The sequence below is a fragment of the Fulmarus glacialis genome, unplaced genomic scaffold (genome assembly GCF_000690835.1).
Source record: "Fulmarus glacialis isolate BGI_N327 unplaced genomic scaffold, ASM69083v1 scaffold8361, whole genome shotgun sequence".
Taxonomy (NCBI): Eukaryota; Metazoa; Chordata; class Aves; order Procellariiformes; family Procellariidae; genus Fulmarus; species Fulmarus glacialis.
In genome coordinates, this window is record NW_009190824.1 from 1 (window position 1) to 17,909 (window position 17,909).

The 17,909-nt window shown below is 40.2% G+C and overlaps 1 protein-coding gene across 1 annotated transcript; it reads right to left on the minus strand.

The window, feature by feature from the left end:
* Window positions 1–6,097: 6,097 nt before the first annotated feature.
* Window positions 6,098–10,567, minus strand: BRS3 (bombesin-like receptor 3). The gene is made up of 3 exons (XM_009586441.1): window positions 10,137–10,567; window positions 7,074–7,425; window positions 6,098–6,505 (listed from the first exon to the last, which is right to left on the minus strand). The coding sequence occupies exons 1-3, from the start codon at window positions 10,565–10,567 to the stop codon at window positions 6,098–6,100; spliced, it is 1,191 nt and encodes a 396-aa protein (XP_009584736.1).
* Window positions 10,568–17,909: the final 7,342 nt, after the last annotated feature.

Below are 17,909 nucleotides of genomic sequence, written 5' to 3' on the forward strand. Positions count from 1 at the left end.
TCTCGCTGCTCCAGGCAGGCTTCGATCCTTTCCCTTCGGCTGCAGCTCTGTTTCACCACAGCTAGGGCCTTGGCATGAGGGTCGCTGGCCCTGAGGCCTGGGCTTGAAGACCCTCCTGGGCCTGCTGTGGGTGGGGAGCTGTGCCTAAATGGGCCTTGCATGGAAGCTGTTGAAGTTATACTTACATGATAAAATAAAAGCCTGGTAAGGGGTATGAAGCACTGGAAGTACTTCCTCCTGCAATACTTTTCCCTATTGCACCTTGGCAACACTGAACAGTCAAGTTGATGTTGTCAGTTGAGGTGCTGTGCAGCTAGCTGGCCGTCATCTGTCACTGAGACTGAAAGTCTGTTTTCATATCCTACTAGAGGCAAAGACAAAAACAGAAAGAGGTAGATAATACTTAAATGGCATGCTAAATGTCAAAAAATCACATTGGTTCTTGCTCCTCCCGTGGCACAGGTTGGTGGTGCAAATGGTTTGACCAATTAAGCCTCCTGGGGAGAAGGAGCTGCTGCTCCCATCTGCCCGGGTGGCAGAATTACCTCCTTTCCACAGAACGGGATGTCACAGGCTGAGGGCATCCAGCTCCGGCTGTCGCGCTCCCTTCCGAAAGGGTCGGTACGATGCGATGGATGAGGCTTGTCTTCAAAATTTTGAATTGCTTTGCATTAAGGAAGTCTGCAATTAGTTATTAATCAGTGTAGTACTCTGTCTGTGGATGCTTAAATATTTTAAATAAAATTTTCTTACTTGAGTCAGTTCTTTTAAAAGACCTTCATTCAGTGCCATCTAGTGGTTTTCACAGTGTAATCCAGATAACGTTACATCAAGGCCAAATTTAATTGCTGAAGTATGTATTTAAAAGTATTTTTATTCAGAGGATGAAGCAGCACATTGTTTAGGTTTTGTTTTGCAACATTTAACCTAGAGCTATAAAACCCAGGTATTAAAACAGTACATGTGTTTTAAATGAAAATTTAGCTGAACAGCCCCATCGAGGCTGGCAGTGGCTGGGTGCCAGGGGGAAAGCAATCTTTCCTCAGAAATGAAAATGATATTCAGTACAGAAGTTTTCTGGAAATGAGTATACCAGGAACAAATATATCTTTACTGTCATACAGACTGGAATGATAATAAGATCAAAGACACAATCCTGAGCTTGTGAAGCTCTGTAGGGAGAGACCGACATCAGCTAACTGGCTGGTCAACAGACCGTCAGATGAAATTGCTGGGGATATAAATATAGAGTTGTAGTAACCTTTGGCTGCTACACAAAGAACATCCAGCCTAGTTAATGACATCTTTCATGCTTCAAGAATTTTCTCATGGCAGGACTATTACGATACTTGTCCAAAGATTGTTTTGTGATCACTTACAAACTGACAGCTTAAGAGACATTTGTATTAGCACTCAAATAGGTATTGGATTTTGGTGAGGAGCATGAGAGGCTTAACATAAACTGTGCTTATAAAAATTGGAATTGGTTATATGTTTGGAAGTAAGATAATCATAGCCTTAAACATTGTAAGAGCGATACAATTTAAGTCTTAAACTGCTTACTTGATTTTGGCAGAGTTTTTTTTACATTCAAAACCTGAGCAAATGTAGTGAAGTCTGTGCCCACACAGTACAGATTTCCCTAGTGTGCAGATCTGCCTACAGCAAGTCATTGGGGCACTGTCCTGGGGAGTAGGAGATCCAAATTTAATCTCAGTCTGATGGAAGTGAGAGCATGCTTGTGTGCAGCAGGGTCAGTGCATGGTAAATCTGATCTGCACACTTTAAAGTAGCTATGAGGACAAACTACCTCAAATTCCCTCACACTTTCCGCAGATAACAGCATGTGTGACGGCAGTACTGCAGCACAGCTTCTTACCGCGTCACCACCGTCTGTTCTCTTCCTCTTCAGTAAAGACAGCACAGTGAGCCAGCTCAGGGAGCTGATTCGGCTGGAAATGCATCATTTTGGGGGTCAAGACAGCTTTCCTCTCAATCATATCCTTGAAACGATGTAATTCATGGCTGCACAAGCACTGCTGCTGCAAGCTGCATGTTCTGGGGATGGTGCGAAGAGCTCGAGTGTTACACAGCTCAGATCAGTCTAAGCTGCCAAGAAATGGTGTTTTAAATCCTGACAAAATGTCTCAAAGTAAATATTAAAAGGAGGCATTAGCATGATGATTTTATATCTGTGTCTGACTCCCTGTGTCTTAAAAGGCAGTCTTGGTTCATCAGAGCTGGTTGTTGGTCTAGAGATACTACCTACTAAAAGTACTGAAATCTTGGTTTTCGTAAAGTGGTGTTTTGCTATCTATTAGAGGGGAACCAGCAATTCACTAGCTAATACTTAATTAGGTAAAGAGTTAACACTCTTTTCTTGAGATGCATTGTTATGTTAAATCAAGGAGGCAGTAACTAGTGATTAAGTACAGAGAGGTTACTCCTCTTCGGGCTTTCCATGGGGCTGGAGCCTGTAGCTGTTACACAGACTAGTGAGAGTGAAGAGGAGTCTTCACCGTGCGAAAAAGGACAGGACTGGATCCAGATGTGCTTAAGTTCAATACTCTTTCCTATGCTGACAACGGAGATTCCACAAAACAGTTCACCTTGCACTGAGGGGACCATCTGTGGCAGAGCCCCTTACTAATGCTGATTAGAGCCTGGTTTTTTTTTTTTTAATTGTAAGTACCTCTGATTGAAATGTGTAAGTGCTGTAGCTGTGTGTAACTTTAGCTTATTCGTTAACTGTAATATTCTTAGCAGAAACACATGAGTGTCAGCGGGCAGGCCATATTTAACTATGTAAAATAAAACAATATTTCTATGAAAACAGAGGGTGAGCTTTAAAATGGCTATAATTTCATACTGACTTTCATATTCTGTGCCATTTGCCGGAGATGCAGTCTGTTACGCTCTATCCATGCTTTGACATGGTTTTGTTCATTTTTGTGGATTTTTTTTTTTTTTAACTAAACCGGCATCTCGTAATGACAGCACAAATTAGAGTACTGATACTAAACCTGTTGCTAATGCGAACATTCATTGTTACGCTTAATGTATTAAAGCTGTTAATGTGTACATCTCATTCACAAAACAAACTATAAGAAAGGTACATCCTAGAAATCGTATTTACTTAATAAGACTCCACATAAACAAGACCTTTGATGGAGTCTTGCCTTTCAGTATTTTGTGCCTTTTTTCTACCTATTCTTTCATTGTGGATATAAATAGTAAACCCCTAATTATTCATGCCAGTTCTTTGCTAAATAACACTCAGTACTTCTATAAATAGACATTATTCCCATATGCTCTTACAGAATTACACTTGTACTACCTAGGGGTGAAAGGAGTGTTATTTGGAACACTGAGAAAAGATTGCAAAGGAAACAGCCCTTTTCCCCTAAATCCAGTTATGGTAACATAGAGACATTTTATGGATAATTATATTGGGGGAATAGATGGAATGAATAATATCAGATTGTTTAGATAAAAATAAATGTTGTCCAATCTATCACTCCAATAGAACATGTCATGAAGATTTGAAAGTACAGAATTATAAAAGCATAAAGTACACAGAATAGTTAAATTATGGCTTGAAATATTGCCAGTCTTTAACCAAAACATGTGCAGCATACAGCAAAAACATCAGTTTTGTAACAGGATATATTAGCAATAGATAGACCATCCAGTTAGAGGAGTAGTTACACATGCAAAAAGTAGCTGCATGCAAAGCAAAGAAAATGGTGAATTAGGAAACCCTGTTTTTTAAGGGCTACTGTGAGGTGTAGCCAAGGATTTTGCGGTGGGAGATTTGGTCTCCAACAGAGACAAATTGTGAAGTCCAGAAACATATGGCAGATTTGTTTTCCAAAGGCTTTAATAGGCTAGAATAAAGAATGATGTAAGGAACTGTAATGTTCGTTGATTTTTCTTTTGTTTAGAATTCCCTATAGTAACATCCAGGAAGATAAAAGTAGGCTCACAAGTGTGTAGGTTTATTTACTTATTTCAGTCTCACCCTGCAGCTCCATTAAGAAAAAAGAGAAGGGGAAAATATCAGTGCAATATGTTTGTTATATTTGTACATAGCTCACTACCAGGGAATGTGTTATATTAAGACAAAGAGAGTAAAATAAGGTCTCTGGAGTCTGCTTTGCCATAAAATGTATTTCTGTGCTGTTATATTTCCATTTATTTCAGTGGTGCTATCCTGATGTACAACTGGTACAATAAAAGGGAGAATCTATTTGACAATTAGTGCTTATAGCCTTGCAGCTTGTAACATGAAGAGTGTAGTAAAATAAGGCCAGGCCTGATGGGATTAAAATGGACTCATTAAACTGGTTTAAGATGACGACAGAGGTTGTATTCCAATGCCCTTGGGTTTTATAGTTTGGTTTTATTATTCTGATTAGGGCAGTCAACAGAGAGAGACTGCAAATAGATTTTCTCATCTTATAATGAACTCAAATAATGGTGCATGGATGGATGGATTTCCAACCACGTGTTAGGGGCTCTGTGCAGCTGGAGGGGTGTTATATCTTCAAGGGTTAGTTAAAATTGAAACTTCTGTGACTGACAGCACTATTTTGTTTAATTCATATGTTGCAACCTCTCTGCTATACTTCAATTCACAAATTCTTTTCTGAGATAGAAGTCCCTTAGTTTAAGCCATGGAAAATCTATTGTGTTTTCTATCACCAACTCCCACAGAACAAAGTTTTGGTTCACGGTACACGAAATTCGTAAAAATAAGTGTCATTCAACATTTTTGTAATGTGGGGTAGGAAGACTTGCCTCCTGTATTTCCTGATGGGAAGACAGTCCCTGCCAGCAGTGCTCCTGAGCTTACAGGCTGTCATGGACTTCCCTCTGCGTGCAAGTCATAAAATCAGTGGCTTTGAGATTAGAAGGTCTATCTCATAAAGACAGTCTATCCTAATATTAAAAAGGGATACTACTTGAATAACTTGAAGAATAGAAAATCAGTACAACAGAAAAATCCAGCTCTCCCAGCATGCTTGAAAATGTGCAGACCACTTAGATATGACCGCGTACACTACAGCAGGAGTGGATCTGTGGAGGTAAATGGTTAGTCTGACCCCCCATGCTGTACACTTTTGGGGGCTTTACTTCAAACTCGCTCTAGTCTGGTTCTGTGGACTGGGTGCACGGTTTCATGTGAGAGAAATCCAGGTTGTGCACTCAAGAACGCTCTGGGAGGCAGAGCAAAGGTAGGAGGGGACGTTTGAGCAGTTCGCTTCAAAAGTTCACACTGTAAATCCAAACTAGAACTCTAATACAGATCCACTCCAATTTCTTGATGTTAAATCAGTGTAACAATAGAGAACTCTGCACTGTTGAGATCACAAAGAATTTTACAAGTGTGGTTAAAGATGATTATAGCTTTTTAAGAGACATGATCACCTGCTGGTTCCCTTGACTTCCTTAGGAACTGAGAAGGACATCTCTTTACACAGCAGTCAGCTCTTACCCAGAGTTTCAAAGTCAGTCACTGACAGAGCAAAGGCTAGTCTGGATCTGGCCCATAATGCTTTTTCTTTTTTACTACACCATACTACAGACCTTTGCTTTCTTTCATTGTAGCATACTTTCTGATGTATTTACCAATTTTTAACATTTGGGACAAAAAAAGAAATCAGAAATCTGCCTGGTTGATCATGTTACGAAGATACGTGGTTTTGCTTGCTTGCTGTAGATGCAAGTACTTGACAGAGGGAGCTTTCAGTCACAAGTCAAAGAACAAGTCGCCAAGAACAAAACCATCCTCACAGCCAATTCTTGCACCAACTCTGCTGACTCCTGTCCTGCCCAGTCCAGGAATTCCAGCTAGGGATCCGTGTTCGTGCTTGGGAACATGAACAATCACTTTGAGCTTACGCTGGAAAGTTCAGCTGTTGCAGCTTCTTCTCCCACACAGTTTGATTTCTTTATTGTATGTTTAAAAAAATGAGGAACTCCTGATGAAAACTCTTTCACAGACAGGGCAAGGCAGGGCACCTCTTTCCAGGATCCCAGTAGTAGTGACTTGATTGCAAAGGCTCAGTTTCTGTCCTTCTTCATCCCAGACGGACTAAACGCTTTCCTCTTCTTTTGTGATACTATAATCTGTTAGCAGTGTAACACTGATTTCTGAGCCATGCGTGCTGCCCGTGACTGACAGGGCTCTGGTAGGTGTATTGCTGTGGGTAGCACTGGGAGGCTTTGTACGAAATTTTGCTTTGCAGCACGAGACTTGCTTTTTAAAATGTTGCCGGAAACTTTTACTCAACCAATAAAGAGCAAAAGGATTGACACAGGAGTTGCTGAAGGCCAAGGCACGGGAAAAAATAGTAGCTATCAGATGAAAGGTGGAAGCGTCTACAGAAGCATGGTATGTAAAGGAGCGGTATAGGTAGAGGATGTGGTTAGGCAGCCAGCAGAAGGCAAACAAAGCAACAAGCACCAGCACTGTTTTTGCAACTCTCTTGCGGGATTCAATCTACAAGAAAATAATGCATGTCTGGTATTAATAGCAATTAGTAACACATGTTTATGTGATTTTCAAAGGGGTCTAAAACTCTAAATACATTAGTGACCAAAAAAGCAAAATGGAAAAAAAACCCCAAGAAACCAACAGAAAAATAAATCTATTTCATAATTTTTTTAACAAAGTATTTCCAGTGCAGAGCACATTCCCTTTCCATTATAAATCACGTGGCAATCTCATCTAGACTAGGATGTAAAAGTACTATAGTTAATGTGTCAGCTCATATGGATGAGATCTCAGTGTTTACAATTCAACCTTTTAACTCCTGAGTTTAATAGGGTCATAATAAAGCAAAACAAACCCCATCCCTCTTTAGGAAAGCATGCACACTCACAATTAAGTTAATGAGTCATGAGCATGTGCTTAAGGGCATAGCTGAATTTGGATTGCTAATATGGGCTGAGTTTATGGAGCTTTTTACTCTTATTATCAGGCAAAGGTTTTGCACTCAAGAATTCAGACTTAATCAGTGTGATAGACTTTGGAAAATTGGACACTTTAGTGCTTGATCATAGCTTACCTGCTTACGGGCATGACCATGTTCTTCTGCTGGCATGTTGGATGTACTTTTATATAAAGTTCTGGCAATAAGAAAATAGTAGACAGAAATGACTGCCAAGGGTACAATATAGAACACTAAGAAGCAAACCAGGGAGTGAGCTTCCTGCAGGATCTTCTCAGATACAGGATAGGGGGCACATGCCTCAAAAGTTACATTTTTCTCAGGATTGCTGAAAGAATACAGATCTGAAAAAACAGCCTCTGGGATAGCAAATATCATGGAGACGATCCAAACACAGCCAGCTTTACAACAGGTCTTCAGGAGCGCATCCGAAGTCTGCAGTTCCAAGGGCTTAACGATGGCTCTGTACCTAAAACCAACCAACATCATTGTCAGAATAAATACAGAAATAATGCAAGCACTGACAATGCAAGCTTCTTGAGGATAACACCATCTCTGTTCTTGCTAAACTAAGGGTGATAGAATTGTCTTGGAAATGAAAACAGATATAGAGATATAGCTCTTTGTAATTAAGGCGGAAATGTAGAAGTTAATTTTAAGCACATATTTTAATGAATTGGCTTGCAGGACTTGTCATTAAAGCCTTCCTAAGTAAAGATGACTTCTACTGTTTGGATTAGGATCAGTAAGGGCAATCATCTCTCCTATTTTTATGGCGCTGCCTAGAAAGGTAAATGAGGGAATTAGTATGTAAAACTGGTAAAGGTATGAAACAGGTTAACTATTTTATAAATACATGAAACCAAGCATGTACACCCCTCCTTTCTTCCATGTTCTTAAGATCCCCGCTGAATGCAGTGATCTGGCTCAAAATAATGCTCCAGTATTCATTCATGTTTATGAAACAGGAGCTAACACTGCTGTTGATTCATGGCTGTGATTCTGCAGCATGTGGACTGAGTCAGACACAGGAGAAAAATCTGGGTAAGTCTATAGATGTGTGAAAATCTATGTGGAAATGGGACATGAAAAAAGAACCAACTGCCATGAAGGTGGATGAAGCACAGAAAACAATATACCCAGCTCCCAGAGTATCAGGAACTCTCGATGATGCAGAAGGAAGAGACCCCTCCAGTGAGGTACAAGACTGGCATCAAAGGAAAGGCAGTGAAAAAGGATCCAGAGGGTAAGACAGCTTAGTTGTACCATTTTGCACAACCTGAGGATTTGGTCTTTTTCTCCTCTAGGCAAATTTAAATAGAAAACTGCAAGCTGGACTGCTATTTATCAAATACATACCATTTTTATTGACTTCGAGCTCTTCTGGCGTACTGGAACACGATAGTCTGGCATTGCGCACATGACTGGTGTTCTGAGCTTTTTCACTAAGTTTACCATATAGTTACCCTGTGAAAATGTAGCATGGAGTATTTTCATAACAGCTACCATGAAGAATTAAATACAGAAGCAAGTATCTAAATCATAGAATCGTAGAATAGTTGGGGTTGGAAGGGCCCTTTAAAGGTCATCTAGTCCATGATAGATTCTGAACTGACATCATACAGGACCAAGACCTTGGAGCTGTGATAGATAGTTCAGTGAAAACATCAGCTCAATATTCAGCGGTAGTAAAAAAGCCACACCAAACCCTAAAAAACCAACAAAAAAGCAGAATGTTAGGAAATACAAGAAAACAATGGAGAGCAAGAGACTATTGTGCAATTATCTGTATGTCTGGTTCGTGCAACTCTTGAACACCATGTGCTGCTCAAAAAAAGCCATACTAAGGATGGACTATAACATGAATAGCCTGGAGAGATGGATAGGGATCACTGTCTCTTCTGGCACAAGAGCCAAGGCCATCAAATGAAGCCACGTGCAAAGCAAAAAAAAGGAGTTTTTCATGCAACAGGCGGTGAAAGTCATTGCTAAACAAGTTCAAGAAGAGGCTGAACAAAGATCTAGAAGAGAAATCCGTTGATGTTATTAAATAGACAGAAGCCACATCTGCTCAGAAAGTTATCTGAAGGCTGAGGGTGTAAGTGTAGTGCTGGAGAATGGTTTTTATTCTTCTTATGTGTCTTTTCTTGTCCTTATACTACCACTGCTGGAGGCTGGTATTGGTCTACATGGATCCTTGATCTGACCCAGTGTGGCCATTCCTGCGTTGGCTGATTTTTTTGGAGTACAGTTAACAGTAGCATTGCTTAAATTCTGGACACATGAACTACTTGTTATTACATACAATCCACAATTGCTGGCATATGAGATGAAAATCTTTTTCTCTCTTAATACTAAAATTCATTTTGGGTTTTTCTGCTCCTTGAGATGCTCATGCTGATTGAACTGAAATCTCATCTTAGTTTTATTCATTCAGAAAAGAAGTGCATGGAAACCTGATTGCTCAGCAACTCCTGACAGCAGTCAGATGGGAGCACTGATCCCTACTAACAGTCCTGTCATTGTAACCTGAGCTTCGTTTCAGGACCTCTGGGCTAAAATATCTCTGGAAAAGATATAAGTACTATAAGAGAAAATATTCAAATTGTGTCATGTCACACTAAGCACTTACCAAGCTAAAATTACTATAGTATTGCAGTAACCATCAAATCATGAGAGTCATTCATTTGTCCCCCAGTCTGTTCTGTGTTTTCTTTTGGCTTTTTACTCCATATGTCAATCTTTGATGTTCTGGGATTTTAGAGCCTCACTGAGTGCATAGGACAAAGGATTTCCACTCAGTCATTTTCACAGTTTTCTTTTTCATCTTCCCTGACTACTTTAGTGCACCACTAGATAGCACCAATATACTGTCTCTTCCCTGCCTTAAGCAATTTCCCTTCTCTGTGCAATTGAGAAAAAAAACCTGTACTGTACTTCAAGCTAATAAAAGGTCAAAAGACTTAAAGAGTCTTTCTCACTTCACTCCATTAAAAAGAACTGCTCCAATTTTTCTAACACACATTTTAAAATTAAATAGGAGAGTGGTGATTTTTTTTTTTTTTTAGTCTATCACAATGTGGCATTTAATATTGTGCAAAACGATCATTTCTGCTCTTTTATTCATTTCTAACTTCACACCTGCGGTATCTCCTGGCAAATCAGTCACATCAGACCCACCTGTCAGCACTGAGAACAGTCAGGGTAAACACTGATACTCCAACTGAGGTTAACTGGATAAAAGACAGCAGCTTGCACCCAATTCTTCCGAAGAGCCAGGTATCCACAATGTAACGTGTTGCATCTACAGGCACGCAAGTTAATAAAAGCAGAAGGTCTCCAAATGCCAGGCTGGTGATGAAGATGTTTGGAACCGTCTGCATTGATTTAATCTTGAAAAAGACTTTGATGAGTATAGCATTTCCAAGGAGACCCACTGAAATGATCACAGCGTATGTAACATAAATTGTGCACAGTATTTCTAATCCTGGAGAGGAGTCTTCGGTCCATTTTTCATTTGTGGTTTCATTATCACTGATTGATTTCAGTTCTGTACCATTTGTAGATGCACACAAAGTCTGATTAGCTGAATGCAAGTATACCTGAGACATTTCTGTAACTGTTTCTTCTCCCCAGGCTGGACTTAAATTGATCAAAAAATAGTTTAATATTTAGCTTGCAGCATATCAGCAAGGTCAATAGAAAAGTACAGATTTGTCTCTGAAATTAAGATTCCCGTTGCACGTTAACTACTTTCATCCCCTCCTGGGTCTCAAAACATGTCTAGGAGAAATGCACACAGATCTTCTTCTGAACTGTGTAGGAGGTGGAGAATTTTTTTATTGGCTTTTCAGCTAGTGGAGCAGAGAGGGAGGAGGAAAAAAGAGAAAAGGGGTTTCTTTAAAGATATTATCTGAAATGATGTTTTTTTCTTGGAGGTAGCTGGCAAGTAAATATTGTAATTACTGTAGCATTAGGGTTTGCATATTACCTAGCAAATGTTTGTTAATATTTTTCAAAATATTCTGAAAAGGAAATAAAATGAAAACCTGGAATAGTTTTCTCAATAGTAGAGGTAAGCATAGAATATACTAATTTAACACAAAACTCTACAGTATACCTTAATGGCAGATAAAATATCTCAGAATATAGATAGCATTTGCTGAAAAAGCCATAGAGACAGCCTGTGCTTGTCTCTGCTCTGATTAGTCTTTCTATCACAGAAATGGAGTGACCTTCCAAAAGGCCAAGATCGAAATTTATGGCCATATATTAAAGCTTAGGTTTGTCCCTTGAAAGAGTCCCATTGCCATCAAAACCACAACTTACGCTGGAGTTTGAAGAGGTTTATAGATAGTTGCTGTACAGAAGCCTCTTATCTTGCAATAATCCCTGTATTTATTGGCTTTGGATGGTACAACTGATGATTCAAATCTTCTGGGAGAAAAATAACTTTTCATGATGCTATCTCAATCAAACATGTTAGTACTACGAGTTTTCTTATCTTTAGATTAGTCAACAGTCAAATCTTAAACTCTGCTCTGTGGTGAACTCTTGATTAACTTTAATGTAAACTAAGGTACAAGGAATGTGACGTATTGAGTTAAATCTCCTGAAATTAAGAAAGCCAAGATCTAATTTCTAAATAGCAGAAGTGGAAAAGATATCAAAGGACTGAGCTTTATGTCTTGAAAATGAAGATTGGTAGCTGGAGTATTTTTTCCTCCAGATTGTTCTTCAGCTGTGATGTTCGAGTGGAGAAGGTACCCTGCTCAAATCACAAAAGCAATCTTATAGCCAAGTCCCTTTATCTTTAGCTGCACGCACACAGACACACACACAAAATCAAGTTTGTTTCATTTACTCAAAAAACCTCTGAGTACTGCACATGAAAAGTCTAATTTTCCCTCTCCCAATCCAATCCTTGCAAACACAACTATGCCATAGGTTTCAGGTGGTGATAGGCCAGATGGTAGATGATGGTAGATCAGATGGAAGACCAGTGCTGTGGCCAGGTGGAAGAAGGAGTCACTGACACAAAAAGGATGCATGGGTTAAAAATTCCAATTACATTTCTGGGAAGTGCTTTTAGAAGAGAAGTTCTTGTCACGATCAACCATAATATATACTTTTGTGCAGGCACAGTATGTAGGTTGCTCACAGATTTAGGTGCCATTGAGGATGCCCGATTATGTTGTCCACCCACATTGGCGTAGTAGTGTGCATTATATTTAATGTAGAGTTCGGCAACTGTAGCAGATTGTGACAGCTTAATGTCAGATAGTTACATAAAATGTTTAGATTTCCTGTATGGGAGAAGTAGGGTATCACCAAACGTTGGGAGCTAATTGCTCTCCACCAAGTGTTGAATACTCAAGCGTGGCATCTGAATGAAACATCAGGTATTTAGCTGGAAGAAACTTGTAACTTGCCTTGAATTGCACTAGAAGGTGGTTGATGCACCAAAGCAGCATAGATCCCAACCTCTTACAGTCCCAGAGCTTTCAGAGCCATCCGAGAGATTAGGGCTGACAACGTGAAATCTGAGGCTTGGTTTATTCTGTCACTTGATCATTTTGTACAGCAGGATAGAAGACCTGATATCCCGCTGTGTAAGAGATAATCCAGAGGACTGGAGACTTCTGAGCTATGAGGTGCTCCCAGTGGTTGCTTTGGGGGATGATTCAGGTATGAAGGGAAAGGTGACTGATCTCCCAACCCATATTTAAACCTCTTGAGGACACCAACATGTGCCACAGATGAAAGCAACCCCGGAGAGCGGCAAGGGCTTAAAATTCTGTTTACTTCTGGTAACTTCGTGTGCTGTTTATTCCGAACTGGACCTGAATTCATATATCTGAACCTGAATGCTCAGTCTGATGCTTCACGCTTTAGAAGCCCACATTACCTGGAAACACAGACGCATTTTTCGTGCTCTCTCTCTAATAGACCACAGTATATATGTCTAACCCAGCTCACAGCAACATTAAATTCTACTTGGTTTTCTCTTTCAACTGAGAGATTGTATTTTTCCCAGGGTTCTGCCTCCTTGGGGGAATCTGGCAGAAGGAAGCTCCTTCGTTTCTCACAATTCTTCCTATAGTCCTTGTATTACTGCAGGTTTTAGCTAGTCGGCCAGGTTCTCTCTTTATAGAGCATAAGATACTGTCGTGGTTGATCATTAGGAGATGAAAAATATTATTTTGAAAAAGCACATAAAATAACATTCTCTAGACCCAAGAAAATTCAAGAAGACTGAAGGACAGATAGTAAACATCAAATACGCAATTTGCTGATGATGGTAGAATTTCAGTGTGTGCCCTTCATTGGTGTCATGGGTAGAAACCAGGCAGGAGAAAATACACCACGTTTTTAACACAGATTCTGATAGCTTTCAGTTGTGCAAATCCAGCTGAAAAGGAAGAGAATGGCTTCATTATTCCAAACAGTAAGCAACTCTAAGGCATTATTTTAGAGCTCTGTCTTCTGGTGAAGGGAAAAGCAATTTGGGTAATTCTGGCTATTGTTTAAAATACCAGAAAACACACAAAACATTCACGGAAAATGAATGTTCCTTTTGAACTCCATGCTGCAAAAAAACCCCAAGTAAAATACTCAAGAGTATATGATTTTGCTGTATTTTTAATGCAAATTTTCTGTTTTAATGCAGCGTGACTGCTGACTTCAGTCATTTCCATGTGCTGCATAGTGTCACCCACTCAGAAAAATCCTTCAGAACATTTGCTTTGCACCAAGGCAAAATATGGAGAAAACAGCCAAAATCTTAACTCCCATTAAAGACATTGATTTTCCAAAATTGTAATTAGTTTGTGTAGTGCATTTTTATTATTTCAGTATACATTGGTCATGCAGAGTTGATATTTATTTATACAAATATATCAAAATCCTTTGCAGCTAGAGTGCTAGGACCACAAAACTGATACACAGTGAACTACAGCTATATTAGCCAGCCTGGGGTTTTTTTAGGTTTATTGTGACTCACTTTCTTAGCTCATTATTTGTATCATTTCTGCATAGAACTATTTAGTTGTCTTAATTCTTCTTTTATGTCTCCAACTCATTTTCGACCCTTGCTTTAATTGTCTCTCCTAGCAATTTCACCATCTGTTTATTGCTGGCTGATGTCTCTCTGTCTCTCTGCTGAGCGAACTGACGTTTATGTTCTTCACGTGTTAACGGCAGAGAGATACCGAACAGCTTGTCTATCCTAGTCCTGAATTTTGGTATAGACTCTGTTGTGGCATCCTCTTTTATAAAAGGCTTTTCTCAGATTAAGATCTCTTCTACAGACGAGCCTGATTGCTGTCCACGTGCCCCGGCTCTTCAGCACAGAGCAGGACTCTGCCGTTGGGTCACCACAGGCACGTTCCTCTTACTCCTCCCTGGAGGCAGAAAACTGATTTGAAGTCTAGCAGTCTGCCCGTATCAATGTAAATCTTTCCTTTCCAGCAAATCTCAGTAGCCTTTCTTTTAGGTTGTGCTCTTTTGACATAAAGGTGAAGGAAGGCTTTTTGCTTCTCCATCAAGAAGTCCTAGCCTGGAGTCCTTGAACAACTCTAGCTTGTAAGGTGGGCTCTGCAGTTATAACTAGAATTACGTTATCTGAAATTTCTTTTTCTTCCTAGTGTTTTCTGAACTGTCTTTGCCACCTTTGTGTTGGGAAGAGGCGTCCCTGCCCTAGAGACAGCAGGCTCTTGGGGATGGGTGTGCGTAATTGCCTTATTTCTGACTTGCATCTGTGTTGCAGCTTCAGTGTCTGCTCTTTAAATTGAAATTGCCAACAGCATGACAATTAATGGCAAGATGAGGGGACAAAGAGTATCATAACTCACATCAATAGTAAGATGAAGCTTTTATCTGACAGTCATTTGATGGGCTGTATGACTTGTGTGACTGCTCCCAATCCATTTTCTAGCGTTGAGGCACTGGGGAAAGCCTGAATGCACACCCGGAGTGAGCGTCGGTGTCAGAGACAGCGGTCCGTGTTTAGAGCAAATTACTAACACATCCAGGGCTGTTTCCAGTCCTGCTCTGTCCTGCTGCAAGAAAGGGAATGAGTCATTTCCGTGCGCTACATCTGAGTCCCTCCCTAAACAGAGAGAACATCACATCCCCATCTCGCCAGGATCCATTTCAGAGCTACCGGAGTCGGGCGATGGGAGGGAGGTTGCGTAAGGCACTGCCCGTGCTGGATTTCTTCACTTGTGAGCAGAAGAGCTTGGTTTCAGTGTCTGTCAGTCTGACGATTTGCACCACTAAATGGACACATCTTCTCTATCCTGTATTTTGATTTTTTACCATTGCCCAGTGTCCTCAGCACTTGGAGACAAAAAAAACTACGGAGCTATTAAAAAGGAAAATAGCTTTTTAGGACACTTTAGTGACAATTTACTTGGCCGTGTCACATTCATAGCAGAGCGTAACCATTCATTGTCGAAGACTAACTGTATAGGAGAAAAATACATTGGTTTATTACTGGGTTTATCTCCCTATCACCTGTGTGGAGTTGATTCTGCACCGAGGGCAGAGAGAGCTGAACACTCAGGGCATCAAATCCTGCAGCTGTGTTTGACTGGAACTGCATCCCTGTTTTTTGGAACTGAAGATGAGCTATCCAGTTGCACTTTCAAATACCACAAGACTTACCAGCATGTCTGGGAGCAAAAATAATGCCATCCCAGCCCTCAGTGTTACAAAGGTGAGATGGAAGGTCAGTTCGGATGAGGTGTCAGGAGCAGCATTCAGTGATACAGCAACAAGACGGCTATCTTCTTGGTTAAAATGTAAGAAAACAGCTTCTGATTTTGTTACAATGTCTAAATGCAGACTATTCAGTGGAGTTAGTGGGACTCAGTCTGCCTGTGACGGGATCTCAAATGCTCTCGTTAATCAACGGCTCCAAATACCTTTTATCTTGTTCGTCCATTCTTGCATCCCTTCCAGCCTCCTTTTCCAAGAGTTTCCTCAGCCGGTTTCAGTATGGGAATGGCGTGTGAAATACTGGTGTCATTTCTCAGAAAAGAAAGAAAAATAAACACTGGAATATATCCTTGAGTTTCTTCCGTTACAGGAACAATCAGGCAATGAAATAATAAAGCAAGCATAATTCTTTTGGGCATCCTTGAAACTCTCAATGATACATTTAATTTAGAACCATTAGAGTGCCATTACATGCTAAATACCTTCTGATACCTAAAAGCACAGAGTATTGTGCATTAAGACTTAACAATCATCTTACGCAATAGGTAATTATCTTCCCAGTATTTTGATTTTTAATCTCAAATCATTTCCCATAATGACATTTCTTTCATTGTCCCAATAATAACTGCCTGCTAAATTTAGAAAGAATTCTACATCTTGGCTGTTAGTATATACCTGTATTGCTAACAACTACCGTAGGTTCATAAACTGTCAGAAGAAAACTTAAACGAGCTGTACTGACCTTTAACTGTCATCCTATGTAATGTTTATCTATCACATGGTTGTCGAAGCGCCGTACATACATTGAGCTAGAAGGCAGCTTCAGCCACTTGTCCATGTGGAGACATGAAAAGTCTCCAGGGGCCCTTGAGGGAACTGCCTGGACCTTGGACCTGCATCCACTGACTTAGTTGGTACGAAGGGTGCCGGTCTAAATAGCAAGATGGGAGTGGGGAGGGTTTTGCCCGAGTCACCGCAGCTGCTGCAGTGATTTTACTATCATTTTTTTAATTTCTTTTGCATCGTCTAACCTATTGTTAACAACCCACTGAGATCTGACATCAAATTGTCTTCATAGATAAATATACTTTCAGAAATCCTTCTTTCATTCATTTAAAGTAGAGCATGCATTTCCTGGTGTATGTATCGCTAAAAATAAGCAATCTGGGAGTAAATGAGAATGACTTAGAAATCAAAGGCGTTTTTAGGTTGCTGCTTTCTCAGAGAGCGAGCAGAGTCAACCGGTACAATCAAAACCGCGGGGGGGAGGCTGCGGTTGTGTCGGTAACGCACCGCTGCCCGTCAGGTCACGCTCAAGCCAGAGCTGCCGAAGCTGTTCCCATCACTTAAAATTATTAGGATGTGAATCACAAGCGCATAGCCATTTTTTATTAGATTTGCCTTTGTGCATGTCCTCTCCCTGTGAAAACCATCAATGTACGATTCTGTGACAGAATGTCAGCGTAGATATGTTGGAGAAGAGCAAATGTAATGGTGCCGGCGCAGAAGATATTATTTCAGCCCAAAGAAAATTACACATCTTCATTCCGGCTGACAACCTAAACAATGCCATGCTTGAAACATAAATGATACACTGTTTAGCTGGAAAAGCCGTTAGGCATATCATGGAGAGTGGAAGTGAGCTACCTGCCTTCCCAGAACAAATAGCGCTTTGCATTTTACGTAAGCAAGTTGACAGGTTTTTAAAAATTTACTTCCAGATTCCGCTTTTCGAATAGAAAAAAAAAATCAATAGCAAGAATGGAGAACTGACATCGCTCCACGCCGTGCAGCTTGCTCTTCTTCCCACTGTTACACCTCCAAAGCAGAAAACACGCTGACGGATCTGCCCAAGAAATGGCATTTCCAGCCATTTCTCGGCAGCCTGAGAAGTCTTAAGTATTCCAGCACTTTTCTCACTGCTTGTCCAGCTTTTATCCAAATCTCTGTTGCTCCTAATCATTTAATGATGTTATGAGGGCATTTAGCAAAAACTTCAGAAAATCAAGGTACATTTTGTCTTTTATCAGGAATGAAATAAAACAATTATAGTATGCAGGAGACAAGGCCAGTCTCAGGTTGCTCTCATACTGATCCTCTTTTGCTGCCTTTTTATTTTAAATTAGAGTAATAGAAAATAGAGTTGGGAGGACTTTCAACAGGTCTTCCAGTCCATCCTTTGCAAAATCAGCTTTACTTATACCAATTCTGGCAGATACTTGTCTTATCACT

Coding starts and splice junctions, on each gene's coding strand:
- BRS3 (XM_009586441.1), bottom strand. CDS start 10,567: ATGTCTCAGGTATACTTGCATTCAGCTAATCAGACTTTGTGTGCATCT. Junction 7,426..10,136: donor ACTGTTCTCAGTGCTGACAG/GTGGGTCTGATG, acceptor GGTTGGTTTTAG/GTACAGAGCCATCGTTAAGC. Junction 6,506..7,073: donor ATGGTCATGCCCGTAAGCAG/GTAAGCTATGAT, acceptor ATTTTCTTGTAG/ATTGAATCCCGCAAGAGAGT.